This window comes from Taeniopygia guttata, chromosome 4 (genome assembly GCF_048771995.1).
Source record: "Taeniopygia guttata chromosome 4, bTaeGut7.mat, whole genome shotgun sequence".
Lineage (NCBI taxonomy): Eukaryota > Metazoa > Chordata > Aves > Passeriformes > Estrildidae > Taeniopygia > Taeniopygia guttata.
In genome coordinates, this window is record NC_133028.1 from 67090967 (window position 1) to 67113506 (window position 22540).

At 40.5% G+C, this 22540-nt stretch overlaps 1 protein-coding gene across 3 annotated transcripts in view; it reads right to left on the minus strand.

The window, feature by feature from the left end:
• Positions 1-22146, minus strand: part of LOC100229648 (N-deacetylase and N-sulfotransferase 3) — a 51254-nt gene extending 29108 nt beyond the window's left edge. Inside the window, exons 1-3 of one of the 3 annotated variants that reach the window (XM_072928812.1) lie at positions 21963-22091; positions 16766-16811; positions 14517-15643 (exon numbers count right to left, since the gene is read on the minus strand). In XM_072928812.1, the coding sequence (XP_072784913.1) occupies positions 14517-15497 (981 nt within the window). In that variant the 5' untranslated portion in view covers positions 15498-15643; positions 16766-16811; positions 21963-22091. Of the gene's footprint in view, positions 1-14516; positions 15644-16765; positions 16812-21341; positions 21908-21962 lie in introns of those variants that run through there. The other 2 variants (XM_072928810.1, XM_072928811.1) reach the window with 2 other exon arrangements.
• Between the last annotated feature and the right edge of the window lie 394 nt (positions 22147-22540).

The window sequence follows — 22540 nt, forward strand, 5'->3', positions numbered from 1 at the left end:
CCTGGTAAAGATCATCATCTTCCATTGCAAAGCCTGAAAACTGCCCTGTGAACAAGAGACATTCTAAAGGAATGAGCAAAATGAAGCACAGAATGGAGATAATTGAAAATAAGCTCCAGACTTCTGAAGCGGAATATTAAGTAAAAAATCTTGCAATGCTGTAACAAGGGCTTCTGCACAGGCTGAGTGTGCAAAGATCTCCAAGGAGGCTTCTTATTCCAATGAAAGGCAGCAAATCTGCACAGGATTTATATGAAAGCCAACCCCGGGCTGCTCAGAACCCATTTAATGAAACAACTTTATCTCTGTGTGGTTAAAAGGTAGGAGGCATATCCAGCTATTCCCTTCCTGTGCTAAGGGCATGCACTGTTGAGGGGCAGGGATCCTGAGCACAGCCTGACAGCGAGGTGGCATGAAGGGCTGCTCACTTCTTTCCCTCCACATTAAGAGCTGTGAGCATTTTTTGAGCTGAAGGTTTTATGCTGTACCTTTCTAACACCTAACACCTTCCCAGCTTGCCACCCCCAATCTGTTCTCCATCCAGCAGGATGGAAAACTAGAATGACAAAAAGGCTTTTGAAAGGGAGAAGGGAAAACGGGGGCAAAAGGCCCAAGACATTTCTGTAACAATGAAACACAGAGCTCACTTCTTCCCTAGGAATTAATTTTGCCAGTGTGGTTCCCACTTTCTTGCCTTGTGTTGGGAATGTATCAGCTAATTCCAAGGGTGTACCTGCTCTGCCTGCAAAGACGGAGGGCACAGACCTGCTGTGAACCACTCTGGGTACAGACAAGCTGAGCTAACATTTGAGTTGTCGTGCCTATGATTATTTTCTGGGCGACTTGACATTTTACTCATCTTTCAGGTTCTAAAAACAAAATGTTAAAACTCATGAAAAATATATAGTAGCAGATGGCAGGGTGTATTACTGTGAGTTTCCATCAGAAAGACAGAAAGAGAGAAATGTAGGGGGACTAAAAGCCTGAAATTTCATTTTTACATGCTGTTTTATAAGCTGAAGGTAAACTGCTGATATTTTCTGGATATTTCATAACTGTTTATGAACAGCACCTCTGGGTATCTGTATGAGACGTTACATAAATACACCAGTACTGAAAATTGTATTTTAAAACCATCTAGTCAAGTCTTCATATGTTTATAAATGATTATTTAGGACATGCCATATTTCTGCTGGTACTATAAGGAAAATAAAATGCTGGCTACATAATCCCTTTCATGTGCACAGCTCCAATGGAGTACTTTCTTTTGAACTTTTCCTAAGCTCACAGACTAAGTTTAGGAAATTCCTAGTGCCAGAAATCAAATGTAAATGTTCAATGCATGATGAAAGATGCCTTTCTTCACTAACAGTAAAAATAAAAATATCAGAAAAAGGCCCTGTTACAATTCAAGGAATAGACACAAGTTATCCCGACAGCAGAACAACAGACTTTCTCATCTCTCAAACAGAGGACAGAGACATGGACTGTCAAAAGTTTTTCTTCAAATAAATCAGCTGAAAAGCCAAGGATAAAACTGCTATCTTCAAACCTGCTTCCCACTTCCACAGCCAGGAAGTCATCTTGCCTCCTGCCCCCAAATACCTCAATGTGATTTCACTTCAGAGTCTGCTGCAGAAAAGGTACAAGTGTCAGCCTGTCTTCAGTAAACAGCCAGTTATAATTTCTTCAGCATCAACACAAATATTCAGACTCAAATGCCTTGACTGATCAAAGGAATAAATCAAGAGTGCCTTGTTGAACTCTGGTTCACCAAAGAGGATGACGCCTTCTTTGTGCAGTCACGCCAACATATTTATGACTATTTTCCTGTTGAAAAGCTGCTAAAGAACTCAGGCACTTGAAAAGAGAAATAGTTCAACATGCTGGTAATTCTACTTGCAATCACGTACATTTCAACTAAATTGGCAGGCAGACAGACAGAGCCTCACAGTGCTGCAGCATTAACATCTTACCCTTCACATCAGTACATGCTTTCATGTCAGCAACAAATGCAAGGGCGACTTCATCATTTTCCAGAAAGCCTCTCTCCTCCTCCTTTTTTGGGGAAACAGATCTCATCTCTCAATGCTTGCTTGCTTAACTGTTTTACTGTCTGAAAATACTATCAAAGGAGCCATTAAATTAGGAGTTATTTTGCTTTTGAGTAAAATTTCTAATGTTGTGTTGGCTCTTCAACAATGGCAAGGACCTTCTGAAAAGGAAGGACAAATTAATAGTGTAATGTGAAAGCACCTGAGATAAGCAGAGCAAGCCCCTCTAGGGGAGCCCTTATTCACAAGTAAGTTTTAATTTTTCCGTATTGTATTTCTTCTGTAACTCCTGCAAGAGAGGGAAGAACCAGAAGTAAAGCCATTTTCTGAGTGGAGCTCTTGGTGTAGAGAGGTTTAATGAGCTGTAACTGATGCAATGTCCTTTTACTCTGCAATTCTTGGAACATCACTTTGCCTTTTCCTGCTCTGGGAGTGCTGCAGCAGAAGCTGCTGCTCAGGTACTGACACACCACCTGCCTCCCTCAACCTTCCCCTCCTGCAGAACCTGGGGTGCTGGGAAGCAGCACGACGAGCAGCAACAGAAGACAGCCTCAGTGAAGGTCCAGCCCAAGTGTCTGGGAATTTACTGGACTGTTTTGCTTCTGAGGAAAAATTATTCCGTCATGATAAATTATGTATTTTGGATCATCATTAAAATGCAGTGACTAGTCTTTCTGGACTTCCAAGATTAGCAATTTGACACCCATTACCATAAACATTTAATCTATGCAGGAGAAAGAATAATTGCTTCGGGTATAGAGATGTACCTGAAAAAACCATTTTATCCATCCTTCAGACAAAAGGACAAGAGAGCTTCATTTGTCTTTCTGCACTCTTTTAGCAGAGCTGACAGTACAGAGAGGGCAAGAGATAAAACAAAGAAACCCTTTGGCTTTTTCTGCAGAGTGTTTTGCTGGCAGAGAAGAGGTAACCCAATTTTCCCTCTAAGTGTCAATAAAGTATCAGCCTGGAACCCAGTTATGTGCCCCCTGATTTTCTTACTGTCCAATAGAAGAAAAAAATTCAGGAGCCACAACTTCACCTTAGGGTCCAAACTTATGTCTCCAGTGGAGGTTCCTTAATATATAAAGAGCCACTTCGGAAAAAGTTGCTCAAATGATTTCAATAAATTTTTTTTCCTCAGGATACAGTTTTAAATGTCACCAAGTCTTCCTTTACAGTTGTTTTTTTTATCCCATACAATAACGATCTTGATGATAGTGCAATTATGTATTTTCAAGTAATTAGGCTCTTTCATCTAGGTAAATCATTTGTACAACCAAGAGATTTAAGAAATATTTCTAACTTCCTTCACCAACTTCTCACTTCTTGGAGGCTGAGGTACCAGCTAATGAGAACTGAGCTAATTACGGCAAGGTAACTTGAAGGTTATAAATACTTGGTGCCAACAGCATTTAATAAAGCACAGTAATTAGCATGCTGTTTTCAGGGTTCTGTCTGAACTTTGACTTTATTAGCTCTTAATTAAACTGTACTTAGATGAAAGAGGTTACTGTTACTAAACAGCTAAACGATCTCGTTATTTTGCAGTTAGCAGAAATAAAATCCTGCATTTCTTTTAATTAAAGGTCAAAAAAAATCCCAGGTTAGTTGAAACAGAACTAAAAAAACATCCTACTGCTACCTATTTTCCCCTGGATTCTGGTCAGATAGGTTTCAATAGAAACCTTGCCGGCTGCATTTTTACATAATACTTGACCTGCTTATGTAACACCAAGTATTAAGAGCTGAGTTCTCAGAGTATAAAAGAACTCAGGGTAAAACCAAAGTGGCTCTAAAATGCATCTAGAATCTCGTGGTATTTTTAAGTTCTTGTGATCTGGTGATGGTCAGTACAGAGGGAACGTGAGGTTTGCTAGCCCCAGTGGAAGCACTCCAGTAGCTGAGCTGCAGTAACACACAGCCCGGTGCTGCCTCAGCCCCGAGCCACGACATTCCATCCCTCAGATGCTGTTCCAGGTCACTTCTGGGCCATTCTGCTCTGCTTGCTTAGACTGGCTCGTCTCCATTGCATCCCACCAGCAGGAGATAAATTCTGAGGGTTGTTCATTGATTTGTGTTGACACATGTCTGGCTCCCAGGAAATGTTAGGCATTACACCTCTGCACCCCTCATTAGCCAACCAACACTTCTGCAGCTTCACATCCTGTCTGCAAGGGTGCACAGTGCTCTGTCACAGATAAAACAGAGCCATGGCTGTTCCGTCCAACTGGACATGTATTTTATAGTCACGCAGCTCAGAAAGGCCAGAGCTTGTGATCTGAGCTCCCAGCTCCACATTCATTATCAACAGCACATTTGCTCCTTATTTAATGCTTCCTCGCAGGCCAGCTCCAGCTGCAGCTCCCACTGCAGGCAGCAGGCCCAGCAGGCAGATCTGGCTGCAGGACAAGGAGGGCTGCCCATCAGCTCCAGCACTGCAGCACATCCCAATCCCTGCCTGGGCCCTCTCACCCTGCCACTGGCAGCGAGTGGCTGGAAACATCTGCAAGGCTCAGCTCTGGAAGAAGATCAAGGCCTAATCTCTGAGCAACAGAGAGTTCAGGGGCTCAGCTGATGTGCAGGCAGCTGCAGCTGGGGCACTGCACCAGCTCTGCTCTGAGGAGTTTGTCTGTGGCCACGTTACTCTGCCAAAGCACCGACATCTTACAGGTACCGTTTCAGGCCTCTATACACCCTGGCTCACGTACTAAAGGTGATGTTCTACACAAATTTGATTCCAAAACTGCTACTCCCAAGTTGCAATAGCCTGCAGATCATTCCATGCTGCTGCCCAGGATCTGCTCTCCAAGTCAAGTTTCCAAAGCACCTCCTTCCCTTCTCACTCTGCCCCACATGTCCTACCCAGATAAGAAAGGAATAGTAACCTCACTCCAACCCCTGCCAAGGGAAGGGACATCTTCCACTAGACCAGGTTGCTCCAAGCCCCGTTCAACCTAGCCTTGGACACTTCAAGGGGTGGGGATACCACAGCTTCACTGGACAGCCTATACCAGGGCCTCACTACCCTCACTGTAAAAATCTCTCCTTCCTGATGTCTAAGATAAATCTACCCTCTTTCGATTTAATTCCTGGACTGACAGAGGCAGACTGCAAAATAAAAAAATAAAAATATATTTCTTTAGATAATGAAAGGAAAAATGTAGCGTCAGTGTTACATATATCAAATCCAACGGAGTGTGAATATGGCCTTCTGGAAAAACCTCAGCCTTACTTTTCTCTTCAATGCCAATATTCTTGGGACCTCAAAGCCTGAGCCTGGACAAACTGAGATCCACTTATCTCCAAAAGGCCTACAGGCTGTGCTTCCTGCTCAGCACAATATTAAATAAAGAAGATTTCAAACTCTGGTCTATATCATTATCTAAACGATGAGAGCTCAAGAGTGAGTGAAATTTATCTATTTCTCAAATGCACACAGGATTCAAAGCATTTAAATTTCAACACTGTTTTCCCACAGACTAACAATGGCCACACTTACAATACAAATCTGTTAGATGATTACAGAAAAACTCCACAGACCAAGGTGTAACAAGCTGCTATTTAGGTACCTTGGAAGAAGTGTTGGAAACTGCAAGCTACGTCTGAAATGCTGACATCAAGCAAAGAAAAACACCTTGGGGTTTGTTTGCCTCTCAGCTGATACTTGTCCCCCACAGGTAAGACTAGAGCACAGTATCTGTGTTAATGATGAGTTTTATATACTAGAGAAGAAAGAGAGTGCAAATGAATGAAGACTCAAACCCTGTAATTTAGATTAAAAACCAAAATAAACTGGGTTTGCTAAAAGTTGCTCTCCGTGCTTACCAAAACAGAACAAAATTACCACATCACTGGCATATTAAATAAAGATAACTCCACATGCTGGGCAATGCATCCATGTCACAATTCATTCACAAAAGCTTCTTAGATGTTCTTTTTTTTTTTTCCCTAATAGAGCCAAAAAGGCTCTGCCTCTGCTTCTAATACTCTTTCTGAATAAAAACAGCTATCTACTTCTGTCCTTATGTTTCAGGTGAGCTAAGAAAAACCAAAAGCTCTTTTTCTATGTTTCAGCTTTACTGACAGAAAAAAAAAAACAAACAAAAAATTTTCATTTTCTCACTCTGTCTGAAAGCTCCAGGTAAGATTCAGCTGGGAATTCAATGTTCAGCTTGCTCACCAGCCAAGGGTCACAATTTATGTTTTTCTCCTTCTCTTTATGAGTAGCTCTAAAGCTGTTGAATGAAATTCCCCAGCTACATCAGCATTGGTATCAAAGAAATTACAAAAAAAACCCCAAAAGTTTCCACAAAATAACAAATACACCTCTTTTCTCAAGCCATACTTTCATGATTACATGTAGCCCACACAGAAATAACATAAAAACTTATTTCAAGTTAATAAGAACTTTGACAATTTAATTGGCTTCTACATAATACCAAGTCTAAAGGATGTAACTGAAGAAAATCCCAAGACTTCCGTGAAAAAGGGGTGAGGGGGTGATTTTGTTAGTAGTGTTAATGTGCACATTACCTGTTTTCATGAGTGCTTGCATCCCTAAAAAACAAGATCACAAAAACTAGGTGTGCCTAGATAAACATCCCAGCTGGCAAAGTCTACACTTGCAGCCTCAAACCAACACAGGAATCCAACTGAGCTCTGCATTTGATTTACTGTACGAGACTGAGAACATATCTTAATACAAATCCCCTGCCAATTTTATACTCCTTGCAATAGCATATTTCATACTCTTTCGCCAAATCTAATTTTTAAAGACTTACATAATCCTTCAACTTCCTTTTAGATATTAGCCAATATTCTGCTGCTTTTATTGGCTATTCAGCCTACACTTAAATATCTCTGTGCCTTACATTAAATATTTTTATCCATCCTCACTGTTTATACCCTGCAGACATCTGCAGCCTACTGCTTTCTGCTTTGCTCATCGTTACTTACTGCATTCTTTAGCCTTTGTTTTTTCACTGAGATGTTTCCTGACTATTCTGGTGTCTCTAAGCACTCTCCAAATATTTCTAATACAGCAGTAAAGAACTGAGCACAATCTAGAAATCTCCTCAGTCAGTAAGATGAAGTACTTCGCTGATGTAAAATATTTTTCATAGTCTGTTTGAATTTAAATTCAGCTTACATTACAAACTTAGATACATTTTAGTATTCATCTTGTTTTAGGAGAGTCTCAGGATTACCATTTTCAACATTTCTATTACCTTTAACAATGGCAATGGAAAAGGACAAGGGATAAGAGGAACATCTTGCAGCATAAAATAATATTTTTTACAGAAATGCAAAATTGATTTTCAGCTTCCTTTTAAGTGCCATTAGCATTCTACCGAAGACAACTCTGAGGTATCTTTAGTCCAAGTCCAATTTAAAATGGAGAAGAGACACTTGGCTTATTCCCAGGATTGCTAACACTAAAAGGCAAGTAAATGGGAGCTTGAGGAAGAGCTGTGGCTTATTAGTTCCACAAAAATGCAACCAGCGTTACCAAACCAAATCAAACCTGTCTCCTCTGGAGAGCCTTTGTCATGTGGATTTACTGACCTGTGTTGGAATAAATTTGGGGAGCATTTCTCTGCAGTCACAGGCTTTTCTATTTTTCCTCACCACTGTTTCTATTTTCAAATGGATTGCAGTATAGTTTCTGCAATATAACGTGGTTTTAAATTTAATTTATTACTTATCTCAGATATGAAGCTCCATTTTAAGGGGCAACAGTAACTCTTCTCCAGGACTGCAAAATGAAAGAAGGAAATCTCCTAAAGAGTAACTACTTCTAAAAATTGGTCGTAAGGTTTTTATGGTCTGTGCACAGAAAATAAACCGGAATTGGAAATAGATAGGGAATTGTTATTCCATGAGGGGCTACACATAAACTGGCAACCAACTGCTTTTCCTTCACTTGGTTTTGTAAGCACGGTCACCTAGAACCAGTCGTGTCATTGCACTGACCTTCCAGGCTGGAGAAGCAAGGCCACTTCCCATGCTGCTGCAACCTGAAGGAAATGAATGAATGAATTAGGAGTCCCATTTCCACTCTTGTTTTTCTCTTCTCGCCAGACTGTGCCCCGTGATGTGACTGAAGAGTGGGATGGAGGAAGGCTCACTTTTGGTATCACGTTTTACAGTTAATGGCTTTGATTTCTAGATCTGTCTGCAGTTTGCTTTTTATTTGTTGGCTGTAGAAGTTTTATTCTGTTCTTTTAGCATCAGGAAGTGGATGGCTAACTTGTCACTGAAAAAGCCCAGAATAAATCTTGCAGCAGCCACTTGTACGCTGCTGCTGAATCTGTGCAGCTCTGCAGGAGTGGACATAAGCATTTCTTATGGATTTCTTTGGATGGGAAGCCTTATGCTCAAGAGTCAAGAATTCTCTACATAATATATTAAGTCAAGGGAAAAACAAGAAACAGCATTACCAAGTATTCAGAGTTAGATCACTTGATCTCAGGTGAGTGTCATTCCTTAAGTTTCATTTAAAAGAGCTCTTGAATCAGAGAATTCCATTGAGAACAAGAAGACACTGTTGTTACATTAAGCCTAAGGATAGCAAAGTATTCACCACCACAGAGAAATACGGGGAATTTAGAAATTAAAACAAATTACTCTGATTTTCTGGAAAGATGCAAATCTAAAACGCATTTTTCTTCTCTTAGCTACCTGCTACTGAATTTATAATAGCAGATGTTGCACTCCTTGACATATCACTGTCTCAAGACTCAGGTCTGCATTAAATATTTTTAGGTTTTCATGTACAGTGTCAGAACATTACAATTAAAACCAAACAAACCAAAAAAAAACCCCATCACATTCAGTTATTCCAGTATTGCAAAACTAAAGAGAGGGGGAAAAAAATACAGTAATTTATTTTTCAAAGAAAACCAAATACAAAATACCTGATGAAATAAAAAAGAATTTCAGCAAAAGCACAACTAATGCAAACCACTGAATTTACAGGAATAAAGGCTGCAATACCAAAACTGCACACACAGTTTTTCCCATGGATAAACTGCTACATTAAACACAGCATCAAGCTTATTCCATGGATTTGGTTGTATCTAGCTCACACAAACGCAGAACAGGAGGAAGAGGCCCACGAGCAATTACCTGGCAGCCCCAGAAGTGTCATACTCAAACCAGAACCAGCTCATCTGCATCCCTGTGGCCCCTCTGCAGTCCCCTTGCTCTGGGAGAAGATTTTTATCCTGCTTTTAACTTCAAACATTGGCATGATTTTAACAAAAAGAGCTAGGCTCTATTGAGCAGCAGCTGTACCCATCTTACTAGATTAAAATTCACAGAGGCTGGCACAAGAACCAAACTGCTTTTAGAAGTTAGATGCTATGGTGACTGACTGGTAGAGTGTACTATATGCTGGTAGCACCCCATAAACTATATAGGACAGTTTTTATAACTTCTTTTAAAGTTCTATTTTAGTTCTGAAATCTAATTCTAACTCTACTGTCCCACAGTGTGCAATATTCCCACACTACTAGAGCTGACACAATATGCACAAGTAAGTAAATCAGTCTTCCTAGGGCATCAGACAGCTACAGAGACACCCCAGTCAGCAATTTTCCTTCTCCTTGACACTTGTGAAGAGCTGAATGCACTTTTTACCTGCCATTTCCAACAAGTGAGAATGAAATACCTCAGGAGGTTCAGGTGAAAATAAGAATGTATGTACACACACAGCAGATGCATTGCACAATGGTATATGGGTATTACAGCTAACTGACTAGGAATGCAGAATGATTTAGCAGAACAGAAGTTCATTATCTCTTATATAATTTATTATTTCTTAATTTCTTATATAATTTAAAGATGTAATTAAAAAGATTTTTTGAACTTCCCCTAAAGAAAGATTTAAGGCTCAGTGGTTCTGCAGCTGACTTATTTGATGACATGTCTGTCATTTCTTTTCTGATAACCTTCTACATGATCCTACTGATAAAGAAGCAATTAACTTGGAGAATTAGACTTCCTCCTGTGACAGGGACCATCCTTTTTCTTGACAGTTCCTGCTTGCTGCCTGAACCTTCTAGCCCTTCTGCCTTAACACAATATATATGGAAGATTCTCTCCTGAGACAAATATTTAGATGATTCCTATGCAAGAAAAACTGAACAGCCACATGACTGGATTTTAAAAATTTATAGCCAAGTGATCTGCTTTGCCTTGGGAAGTTCTGGTTTCTTTCCTTGTATGCTGCAGAGGGTGAAAAGATACTTAATGGGTTTTTAATAACTGCAATAATTTAAGCAGTGCTGAGTAATGTGGATGAATTTAATGGAGGGAATATGCAATTAGCTCTTAGTGGGGAAATCTGTTATTAAACAGAACTATATTAAACAAAAGGTTAGGCCACTAATGTTACTAAGAAAGCAACAAAGTAGTGACAGCACTGGCTATGGAAAATGGAAGAGGACTGATCTGACCAAATACAAATGTTTATATTTGATGTTAGTCACTCTGGAAACAATTTATGAACAAAGTCACATACTTTTAAGGTGCAATTCACTTAACCAGTGCCTCCCTGAAGATGAGCTGTTTTTCTGTGTTTATGTCTACTGTGGGAAGTTAGAGGAGTAACTCCATTAGAGGTGTCTGCCTTATAAACCTCAACATCCAGGCAAGATGAGAGACTATACAGAGACTGAAGGGCTATGAAATTGATTTCTTTTGGCTGAACCTTCTCCATTACCAGAACAATGTTTGGCACAGTTTTTTTCTCCAGTTCTCCAGTGATTAATGTTGGAAGACTGCAGCCTGACTCTTGCATTGCCCACTGCAATGCACATATACACTGACAGATGCACTGCCCAAGCACTCCCAAACCAGGATGATACATAAGGATCTATCATCCCCTTCCAGTAATGGATATGGTTAATATGAAGGCTTTTCTTTGGCAATTATAGAGAATAACTACAGTTACAGAAAAAGGTTAGGCTTACCTGAAGCGATCTCCATCCTGACTTCAATTCAGTCTCTTTTGAAAAGCACACAAAGGACCAGACAGTTAAGAGGAGCTCAAACAGCTAATTATTAGGAAAAAATAATCTGGCACTGTTCAATCATTTGAAATATGTGATTAACTCTCCAGGAACTCCAGCAAGTGCATATACTGGGGAAATGAAGGGAAAGGTAGACTGCCTAGACCACCAGCACAGAACAAACTGTCATCAGGAAAAAAACCCCACATTTAATTTCCCCTCTTTTATCATCTGCTTCTCCCTTGAAAAATCTCAATACTTTACAGTAATAACAATTTCACAAAGAGTAACTGTAAGAAAAGAAGATATTAAATTAGTAGACTGTCAGCTAGGACAATCACGGTCTATTAAGATAAACTTATTCTGTGGATCTCTAGATAGATTATTCTCTGTATGTCCATTTAAATGAATTATTTGCACTGCACAGTCTCTTAAGTCTTTCTAAAAGAAACAAGGAAAATAAAATATAACATTGTCACAGCCTAATGGTCCCTCCTGCCTGACAGACAATAGGAGAGAAAAAAACTTACTGAAAAATGAATGTTGAGTTGATTATTACCAAGCTTATTTTCAAAGTGGGAGGCAATTAGACCATGGAAACATTCTCTTCCATTATTTCTATTATACCAGAGGAAGATAAAGTACATAAATATAAGGATGGATGGTTATTGTTGATGCACAGTGACAGCTACTCAGTATCTTACATCAAAGAACTATGTTCTATCAGCCCAGATGTTACACAGAGACAGGCAAATCTCTAACAGGTACTTATTCTAAAAATCTGAGCCACTGTTTCAAGTTGTTGGGGTCCTTTTTTTTTGTAATTGAAGAAGCTGAGGTAAAACTAGAATAAACTTTATCTGCTGTTTAACAAAACAAAGCATTTACAACAGGATTCAGGTTGATAAACTATGCTTGTAAAACATTTTCAGAAGGGCTCTTCACACTTGTGTTCCTGACACTATAGGTACTCAAGCTGAAGTAGCACCACTTTGCCTCCTCTTCAGAGGTACAGAAGACATTGATTTTGGAAGGCCTGCTTTTAACCTGACCTCTTCTGAGGTCAATATATAACACTGATAAAAAATTACCACTAAACCTTATAGTAATAATTTTTCTATTTGCTTAACTCCAATTCACACACTTAAAAGGAGAGTGAAGTTAAGCTTTAATGGGTTAAGCCCCCAAATACTAACTATTCTGGCCACGTTGGGAATCTATTTTAGATCTCTAAAGAAGAAATTCCTTTGAAACCATGATCTGATATGCAGTCAGGATCTCTCTCCTTGGAGACAGTCAAAAGGCACCTGGCCTGGCCCAGCCTGAGCAGGGGGTTTACAGCATATGACCACCTGAGTTTTGCTACTGGTTCTCCACTAACCTTGCAATTTCTGAACTCTGTCCTATCCACAGAGGTCTCCTGGCTCTTGGGAGATTCCTTAAGTTTCAGATCGATTAGCATTAATAGAATACTGGTAGAAACATTCACCTTACTCTCCTCCAGCTCACAAGCCTAGCAGCTCTGAGTATAGCAAGAAAGTATTAACAAGGAGATATGTCAAACAAAATTAAATCACAAAAGAGCATCCTCCTTAATTCTATATTGCCAGTAGTTAAAATGAAAGCTTAGTGGAAATCAACTAGTCTTGAGTACCGAAATTATATAAAGTCTACATTTAGAACCTCTTTTCACACTTGCAGCACCCAATTCTCCATTACAGTCACAGCAGCAGAACTCAGTAAAACTCCTGTTCAATGAGATGTCATTTATCTGCAAATACACTTTACAATAACGTATTTCCAACTACTGCAAATTGATTTTGTTTCATTCCTTCCACGTGCCATTGTGCCACCAAAGATAACTCCTTTGATATTAATAGTAATGAAGATGCATTGCATCTGACAACCCTAACAACATGTTTAATACAACATTTTAACTACAAGTAGATGAAGAATCAGAAGGGAACGCTTTTTTTAGATTCCATTGTTTCAGAACACAGACTTGTATAAATGAAATTACCCTACTTAAAAGTTATTTCCACTTTGATATTACTTCTATTTAATATGACAGTTTTATTTTGGGAAGATTACTTTCTGACATACTGCAAATTATTTTCCCCAAACAATATGGTTTATCCTTCTGTATCTGCTGTAATCAAATTTGTCTCAATAGTCTCCTGTTTCTGTTCTATAACTCTGGCAATTAAGCATTCTGACTTATTTTAAAATGACAATCCTAAAGTGTCACTTGCAAAGAGAAACAAAACAAAACATGCTGTCTTGGACTGCTATTGCACAACACAGTGATGGATTTATTCAGGCTTTATTTCACCCACTTTGTTACCAGGTGTTGCTTCTCAAGAACAACACACATTCTGCCAGTGATGTTCGTCAGATCTGACTTTTTTCCTGCTGAGTTTGCATTTAGGAGACTCTCCAAGCCCGCTCCCCCATCTAACCCAAACACTGCCATCGTGTTCTCCACAGAAAAACCATTTAGAAAGCTTCACCTTTATTTCTGCTCTCTCCCATGAGATTTGTTTGCCTAAAGAAAACACCTACTTAACAAGGAGGCAAATCTCATTTATAATTGCATGTACAAAGGAAAAGAGTGTATGCTGCAATTTTAAAGCAAATTAAAAGTTTAACTGCAGGGTCAAGCCTTTTGTTTAAGGAAGCACGGTATGCAGAGCTGCTGTAAATAGCTTAACAAATATATTAACACTGAAAAAACCCAAAAACATGGTTAAAAATGAAACAAAAAGGACCCATTATATGTGGTGCTGTCCTTGTCTTTCCTTCTTGCAGCTCTTCACTCCATTAACCAAGTTCTAAGGAAACATTCTCCCTTATTTTTAGCACAAACAGGGCAACAATCAGTATGTTACAAATTACTAGCTTTTAGACCAAGTTGAGAAAGGTGACCTCCTACTACCTGCTCTGGGACAACGCTCCTCACAAAAAGCACAGAAGAAATACTTACAAGAAGAAATAATGTTAAGATGTTACTGCTACTGAGCAACTATCATCTCATTTGAACAGCACAACAGAGTGGAAAAGGACCTTCAGGAATGTACCACTCTAAACATATAAACATGGAAATTGTCATTTAGCGACAGAATGAGTTTTTAAGAGCAACAGTAACACAAACCCTCCTTGCAAGCAAGTGCCATAAAACAGAGATGAAAGAGGTGAAATGCTGCAAGCAACTCCTGACATCCAAATCCATTTCAGACAGCCAATAACCCAGTCCACTCCTCAGAGTTTATGCTGACGTTTACTGTTGCTCACCGCATTTACCTCCTACTTTTAAGACTCAACATGTGCATTAAATATGAACAACTCCAGGGTAGAGCCCTGAAGTTCCAACTATGAATAACTATTCACTTTCAGGTTAAAAAAATCACTTTGCTGTAATGACCATTAGTTCGTGCACATACTTTACCTGTACGTCGTTGGTGTTCATCCTTGTTCCATCCTTGCCAACGAAGATATCATCTATGTCAACCAGAATGTACCTATCCAAGGATAGTGTGAGCTTCTTTCCAGACAGGAAAGAGATGGCATCTATGAAAATCAGCTTGTGAAGCCAAAAATTCAAATTACTGCTGAAAAGGACTCGTTGAATCCCATCGTGGAGCCCCAAGTCATGAATTACCGTGGCATAGAGAGCACTTAGAGCAGCAGGTGGAGAAAGGTTTTCTGGTGTCTTTACTTTTGCAAGTATCACTGGTTGGTAAGTTGTGTGATTAATCTGGAAAACGGCCCAGTCATTTCCAAGCAAGGGCCCTTTCTCAAGCTTAGAAGGTTTAGTCACATGGAGCAGTGGGGAATGAGGGTTAATGCAACAGTCCAAAATACCCAGATTGCTGTGGACATGGAAGGGAAAACCCTTCAACTGAAAGCTCTGCAAGCTGTTCTCATTGCCTTTGTGAAACCCAATCACAGCTACACCATATTCTATACAGTATTTATCTAGAAGGCCTCTGTTCCAAGAGTCCATATTCACGTACTTAAGAATATTTTCATATACTATGAGAGCATATTTGCCTTTGTTTTTATCTATAAGCACGGGGAGGTCACCTTTCCCAGATGCAATCTCAATGTGAAACTGAAACCTGCTAGATTCCAGAATGGTTATTATATCTTGGCCTAATGCTGAGTACTGGCTTTCCACAAACACCAGCACTACAAGGTCTGTCCTCAGGGGATCAATAGGCTTCATGGTCTTCATCTCCATCAGCTTGTATGGCAACAGTTGAGGATCACCACATTCCACTTCCGAAGAGGTTTCAGGAAGTTCATTTTCCTGTTTGTAGCCATTATACAAGTAGTAGGCAGAAATAACTATGCTCACCATACAAAAAGTGGCCAGCAAAATGACTGTTCTTTGAAAATGTCTGTGAAGTTTCAGGATAAAACTCATGGTGTTTACTTGCCTTAGATAGCTCTCAACAGCAGCATGAAAAACAAACACAGATTCTCAACAATTTTTTCCAGTCCTCTGAAATATTTATGTCACCATTGCAGCACACACATCTATCTTCCACAAAGCTTTACTGAAGGTATAGTCTAGGAAGAAAAGAAAATCAGAGATTTAATTGAGGCATCACCTTGTGAAATATTATCTGTTTAAACTAATGAGGAGCAAAGAAACCACTACCAGCCAGAGGTTTCTGTTGGTAACAACTGCTCAGAATTTTGCAATAATATATTTTTCCTGCTCCCACTGCTTGCCATGTGCATTTGAAGGTCTGTAAATCTCACAGGTTCCTCAACTCAGAGGATCAAATAAAGCAGGCAAAGGCACTGAAACGCAAGATGTAAAAGTGAAGAATTTACAGGGTTTTAGAAATTCTTTTTACCTAAAGATAAAAGTTAAGTCCAAGTAGACAATTGCTAACAACCAAAATATTGGAAAATTTATAACCTTCTTCCTTCTACCCCTAAAAACCTGGGGAAACATGATTAAACAAATTCTATCTTGTATTAGTTTTTCAAAGAACCAAGGACATGCACATCTAAACTGTTGTACAAACATATACTGATACACTCTATATTATATCTATCACAGGAATTTTTTTAAAGCAAAACTTCCTTGCTGCAACATTAGAGGAAAACCAAGCATTTTTCTGGACTGTGCAGTTTTGCAAACTGTTAGAAGTACCTTGTTTTTTTGGGTTTCTTTTTGTTACCAGCATTTCTTTGCATTAAAAATAAAAAGAAACACAGAATAATCAAGCTCTTAAGTCTGAGAAAAGAAAGTAATAAATCAAAAGTTAAACCTAACAGGCAGATCACCTAAGGATATACTTATATTCTATCTTGTACTTAAGGAAAGAGTAATTGTTCAAGCCAGCAGTAAAACTGCTGTCAAAACTCCCTAGTAAAACAAGTGGATGGTGTGACAAGCATAAAAAATGATCATAAATCATAAACAAAGGTTCAAAGCAGATTTTGAAAAATATTAAGTGTGTCAAGATCTAGAACATGCCATTGTCACTACAGTGTAGTTTGCACCCAGGTCCATTTGGAAATGGGATTAGGATAAGGTGTGGCATTAACATGGTCTTTCCCAACTGAGAGCTTAATCCTTCCATTCCTGGTTGGGTTTTTTATCCTACATTGTAAGCAAACTGGTATTTCACTTTAGATTTTCAAAAAAGCTAAAAAATATGACGTACTTAACAGTACCTATGTAATGTCCACAGATGTAATTAAATCCTGAAGACAGATCTTCCTAGCGCCATGATGAGCATAAAGCAAAAATAAATGAGAAAAATCAGATGAGGGGTAAAAAGAAACTCCAAGTCATTCTGTTCATCAAACTGCAAAAGTCAGCATGAAGACCAAGTGTACGTGAGCTGTCTCATTCATAGTTAAGATTCATAGCAAGATTCCTTCTGTCTGGATAGATTCTACTCTGGATAGATTTTACTCTCCTCATCTTCTACTCCCAGATAACTGTTTATCAACCCTTTCTCTTCTGGGAAGACTTAAACCCAGCCTTGAACCTTACCTGCAGCTGCACAAAGTCCCGCTCAAAGCTTTTGGGTAAGAGACCTACCTTTCACCCAGGCTCACTAATTAGTGTTAGACTAAAATAACATAACCCCAGCCTCCCAGTTTCTATCTGAAAAAACCTGAAGAATGCATGAAGACTAAGCAACAATATGGAAGCACCTTTAGAAGACCTCAACATTCTTAAGCATTGAAATGTCCAATCCTTGCCACACGAGCTTCAAGAATATCAGTCTGGATGGCATAACAGAGATATTTAACATGGTAACAAGTCAGGTGACAAAGAGAAATTCCACCCTGAATGAGTTAACACCAGAGAGAGGTTTCCAGACAGATAATTTTTCATTACACACATGAAGGGCTCTCTTCACTTTGCATTTCCAATTCAGCTGCCTGAATGCCAAGAAACACATAATTTTAGTGCCTAAAATTAACACTGACTGCATTCTGTAGAAAAGCTGTACACACACCTATTTCTCTTTGATAGCCATAGATCTGGTTGGTCTAGATACAGAAAAAATGAAAATTGACACTAACTTAAGCTCACAGCAAGGAAGGGCTGATGAGACAGAGCTGTTTGAACTGGGTATTACACAAGGGCTGCAACCCAAGAAACACTTGCAGCAAGGACACAGCTCCTAATGCCATTCCATACAGATGAAAATCTGGAGCCAGCCCAGAAAGCTGTGTTTTCTTCAAGAAAAGCCCTGTCATTGTATCATCATTTCCTAATTGCAGGTACCCCCTGGGGCTACAGAGTGCAGCTGTAAGGAGTGGCTGGAACTGTCAAGACAGATGTGAGGCTGGACTGTGAGGAATGAGGAATTCTCCGAGGCAGCAGGACACAGCCAGACTTGGCACACTGCCTGCTGAAGACAGGAAGTGGGATGGAACAGAGCAAGGCACAAGGTTTACATGCACGCTCTCTTGTGTCAGCTTGAGGCTTAGGTAATCTTCACTTGCTTAAGGACTGGTTTGCAACACAGGAGTTCAAAAGAACATAGAAAGAAGAGAACAAACATTTTCAAAGAGAACATATATTTTACAATATCAACAGTCTCAAAGTCTTGATAAGGTACAGTTGCTTTCCTTGCTGTCTTACAGCAGCGTGCTAAAACAACTCAGAATGTGTCCCCTTGAGAGTGACATCCTTGGGATGCACCACACACCACACATTGTGGGACCCATGATCATGACAGTGACCTTTATCACATCTCTAGATATGGCTTCAGGGAAGATAGCTCTTGCTTGCTATCATTTCCTACAGTAAAACCAGACAAAAAGTGTAATTCTCAATGTACCTGCAGTGACTAAGTAAGCTGTGAGAAGAGGCATTTCAGAAGAGGACAGTACTTGAGGAGTCTCACTTTCATGACCAAAGAATGCAATACTTTACCAAAGAAAGGAAAAGTCATGATAGCTTCAACATCAATAAAAAACACCTAAGTATAAGAAAAATGCTTAAAGGAAAAAACCAGAAAGAGTCTAGAAGTCTTCACAAGAGTTCAAGCTTTTTAGTATTGTTTCAGTGAAAAAACATCAAAACCATCCATAGTTAACATCACCAGCCTCAGCTCTTTTTGATTTCTACAGTCGTGGAATTCTGTGACAGAGGAATATGGTCCCACCCTGTACCTCAAAGCACTTGAAAACAGGTGTCAGATATTATACGAATCCAAAGTTCCGCAAAGCTGATGGTGCAATAAGTTTTACCTATAAAATGCTTTGTATGGTACTTTTCCATGGTTTGAAGCAATAAAATTTGCCTGCTTGTTCTTCTGTCTAGAACTTTATTGCTTTAGAAGAACCTGCATTTGATCTCCTATTTTGCATTTTCATGCTACTGTTAAAATTCAGACCAGGACCTTTTACCTCTGCTGCTCAAAGTAGGAGGTATCAAAATGCTCCCTTAAGGTGAAAATTAGCATCTTTGAATATTCAGAATTTGCTTTTTAACTTACAGACTCACTATGGAGAAGATCTGGCTGAGAGAAAGCTGAGTCATGGAAGCAAGTTTTGCATTTTGTTATGAACACAGACAGCAAGGCTGAATGTTCTTGTCATCTGCAGCAGAAGTGGTTTCTGCAGCCCAGAACCAGCTCATGTGAAAATCTTGCTGGTACAGGAGAGAAGTATCCCCTTATTAAGCAGAAGAGTTTCCATTCTGAACACACTGCTGGGCACTCACAATTACAGGCATCTGCAGGCAACCAGCATGAAACAGATGCATTTGAATAGAGATCTTCAATTTGGATTGGTTTGGGGAGGGGTTATCATTTGTTCTGCTTGTTCTGTTTCAGGTTTTTTAAATTCACTAACAAAGTAGTACTGATAGAACAAATATTGTGAGGAACTCCAAAGACTCAAAGCACACCATAAGTGAGTTCCTACCACTTGCAGCTTTCTTTAGTTTGTTGTTTCATTGCTGAGCATAAGTGAACAAATTCTTGGCTTCTGTAAATCATTTCCCCCTAATAACCCTAATGGAAACTCTTCCAGGAGACAACACAGGCTGGGAACACAGCCTACTAAATTCTTCACAGGGGTTCTCAATCCAGTAAAAACAAATGCTCAAGTAAGAAACTGTACAGGCACATAAAACTGCACAGAATTAAAAAAAAAAAATTACTATTGAAGTTGAATCATGAGTATCAACACAAATTTAAAACTACAAGAAACTTTTTTCTGCTCTCTTAATATCAAGATTAAAGCAATGGGCTCAACTAAAATATCCATAAATAAGTGAGAAATAGTTCTCAAATCAAATTTATCAAAGCCCAGCAAGAAAACTCTGGTTTAGTCTTACCTCAGGCCTGTGCTAGGGCCTTGATTAGAAAAGGTAAAGTTGTATCATACTTACAGGTAAAAACCACACTCTTAAAGGGTAGCAAAAATCCTTTTAATCCAGAACTACTAAAACAGAGCTAGTTCTGGATTGAGTAGTCATCAGTATTATTCAGGTATATTACATTTATCTGGAGACATATTTTTAATAAGTTTCTTCTAATAATCCCCATCACTATATTCTCATTCTGTTCTTTACCAGTCAAGTTACTACCACAGTGCTGGTGACATGCTGGTGATATATTACATGAAGGATGAGTTTTAAATGATGAGCAGAAAAAAAGGGGGCATATTGTTTAGTATGCTACTACAGACATTTAAATCTCCACTGATTAGAATGCTGCTTAGCTGCTTTGAACATAAAGGTCTGCTCTGACCAGTCACTGTGAAATATGTCTTCAAAGGAAATATTCTCAAGTCATTTTAGTGTTACTAAAACAGAAATCTTTGGATATACAAAGGACCTGGTAGGAAGCAGCAAAGTACAACTGAACACAACCAAACCTGGGGTGAACAGCAGGGCTGACTTTTAAATCAGTAATGAAAACACCAAAGTAGCCTCCAAACACTGAGTACCCTTACTTACAGCATTATTTTACTTACTAAAATATTCAAGCATTAACAGCTCAAATGAGTAAATCCAGGCTGAGAATAAGACCTTACAATTGCATATTAAAAAGACGTTTTCAACTTATAAAAACGGTGATATGAGACATAAGCTGTCAAGGGAAGTCTTTGGGACCCTTTAGTATCACATAACAACCCCTGGAATGTGTGATTGGCGTACATTCCCTCATAGCTGTTAGAAAAAAAGGGAATGGTTCAGACAGTACAGCAATTCTGGACAGAAATTCTTTTCCAAGTCCTTGAGGTAAGCAGTTCTTAGTTTCTACTGTACCTGTGATATCCTTAGCTCCATGCTGCATTGCCTAACACAGTGCTAGAGACCCTTACAGGATAGGGATTCAAGGATTACAGTTTGTCAAGAAAAAATATCTATAAAGATTAAATATACAATGTTTAAAAATAGCTTAAAAGAAGGTTTTAAAGACTTCAGCAGAACATAGAAGTTTGGTTTAGTCTTCAAATTACTCTTTACCTTCATACAATACTTTCTACAGACAGATCTTTAAGCTCTTGACATCACATAATTTTTCTGAGATAAACCCTGTTATTTTTCAGCAATTGCAAAAACATCACTATCTAAAGAGTAAATGATTTGCTCAAGGTCTCTGAGATAAATGTCCAGCACATGTCTGGTCCAAGCCTACACCATCACCTCCCCTCACTTTTCTTCCCCAGCAGCCAAGTGTAAAGAGTTAATAAGGCAGAGATCAGCACCATTTCTTCCGAGACACCTGACTGGGGATGCTGACAGTGAGAGAAACCCATTTCTTTCACTTACCATTCTATTAAAAAAGAAAACCTCACCACACCAAAACCTGAAGCAATTATCCAGCACATCAGGCATCGACTTGAATAAGATACAAGCTTTCTGCCATTTCCCGAGGGTTGCACATGACAGCTGAACCGAGCAGCAGCACACATCAATTTCTGACAGGATTTAGGGAATCCAAGCAGCTATAACCACCTGAAGTTATGAATAATTACTGCACTAGGCTGACTAATTTTGTCCCCCAGCAGAGCCATAACCAATTCCCGCAAACACTAGAGGGCAACAGCGTCGCGCAGAACAACTCCGCGAGCAGAGCGAGAGGGAAAAGCCCAGCCACTGAAGGGCTGGTGCGGGGATCGCGCCAGGCAAATGCTGAGTGCGCCGGGAAACAAGAAAAACAAACCCAAATCCCAAGAAACCCCACAGAAAAACCCCGCAAACGCTGCCTCCGCAGCGGGAGCCTCGGTACCGGGCAGCCGCCCCGTCCCGCCGCGATCCCGGCCCGGGCGGTGCCCGCACGGAGCGGGAGCCCGCGGGCGGCTCGGGCACAACTTTGCCGGGGCCGGCGAGCGCGGAGCTGCGCAGCTCCGCCGCGCCGGGCCCGCGGGCACCGCTCGCCCCGCTCGTTACCTCCGGGCGCGCTCCGCCGACATGGCCCCGCGAGGTGCCTCCGATCCCGCTGCCGTCTGTGCCCTCCGCAGAGCCTGCTCCCGGCGAGGCGCCGACACCCGGCGGGCGCGGAGCCGCCCGGGGCGCGGAGGTGCGGCGAGGCTGCCGCCGGGGGTGCAGCAGCGCCCGGCAGCCTCGCCGCGCCCTCCCGGAGGAGGAGCCGCGCTCGCCGGCGAGGGGCGGGCGGGGGCTCCGCCGCGCCGCCTCCCACATCGCCCGCCCTCCTCCGAGGCTCGGCCGGGCCGGGGGCGGCTGCGGCCCCGCGCCTTCAGGCTGCCCGGGCCCTCAGGCTGCTCCCGCCCTCAGGCCGCCCGCCGGGTCCGCCCCTCACGGCACCTGCGGCGCACCGCTCCCACACGGGGGTCGGTGCTGCCTCAGTTGAGGGATTTTTAGTCCCTGTCTTAAATAAAGTATGATTTTTAATTTTTTTTTCCACTCCGAAACCAATTTAGGAAGCCCCTGCTGCTGAAGCGCTGAGGGGAAGTTTCACTCACAGCCTCCCTCGCTGCCGGTGCAGCTTTAGGTATGGCCGACTTCTG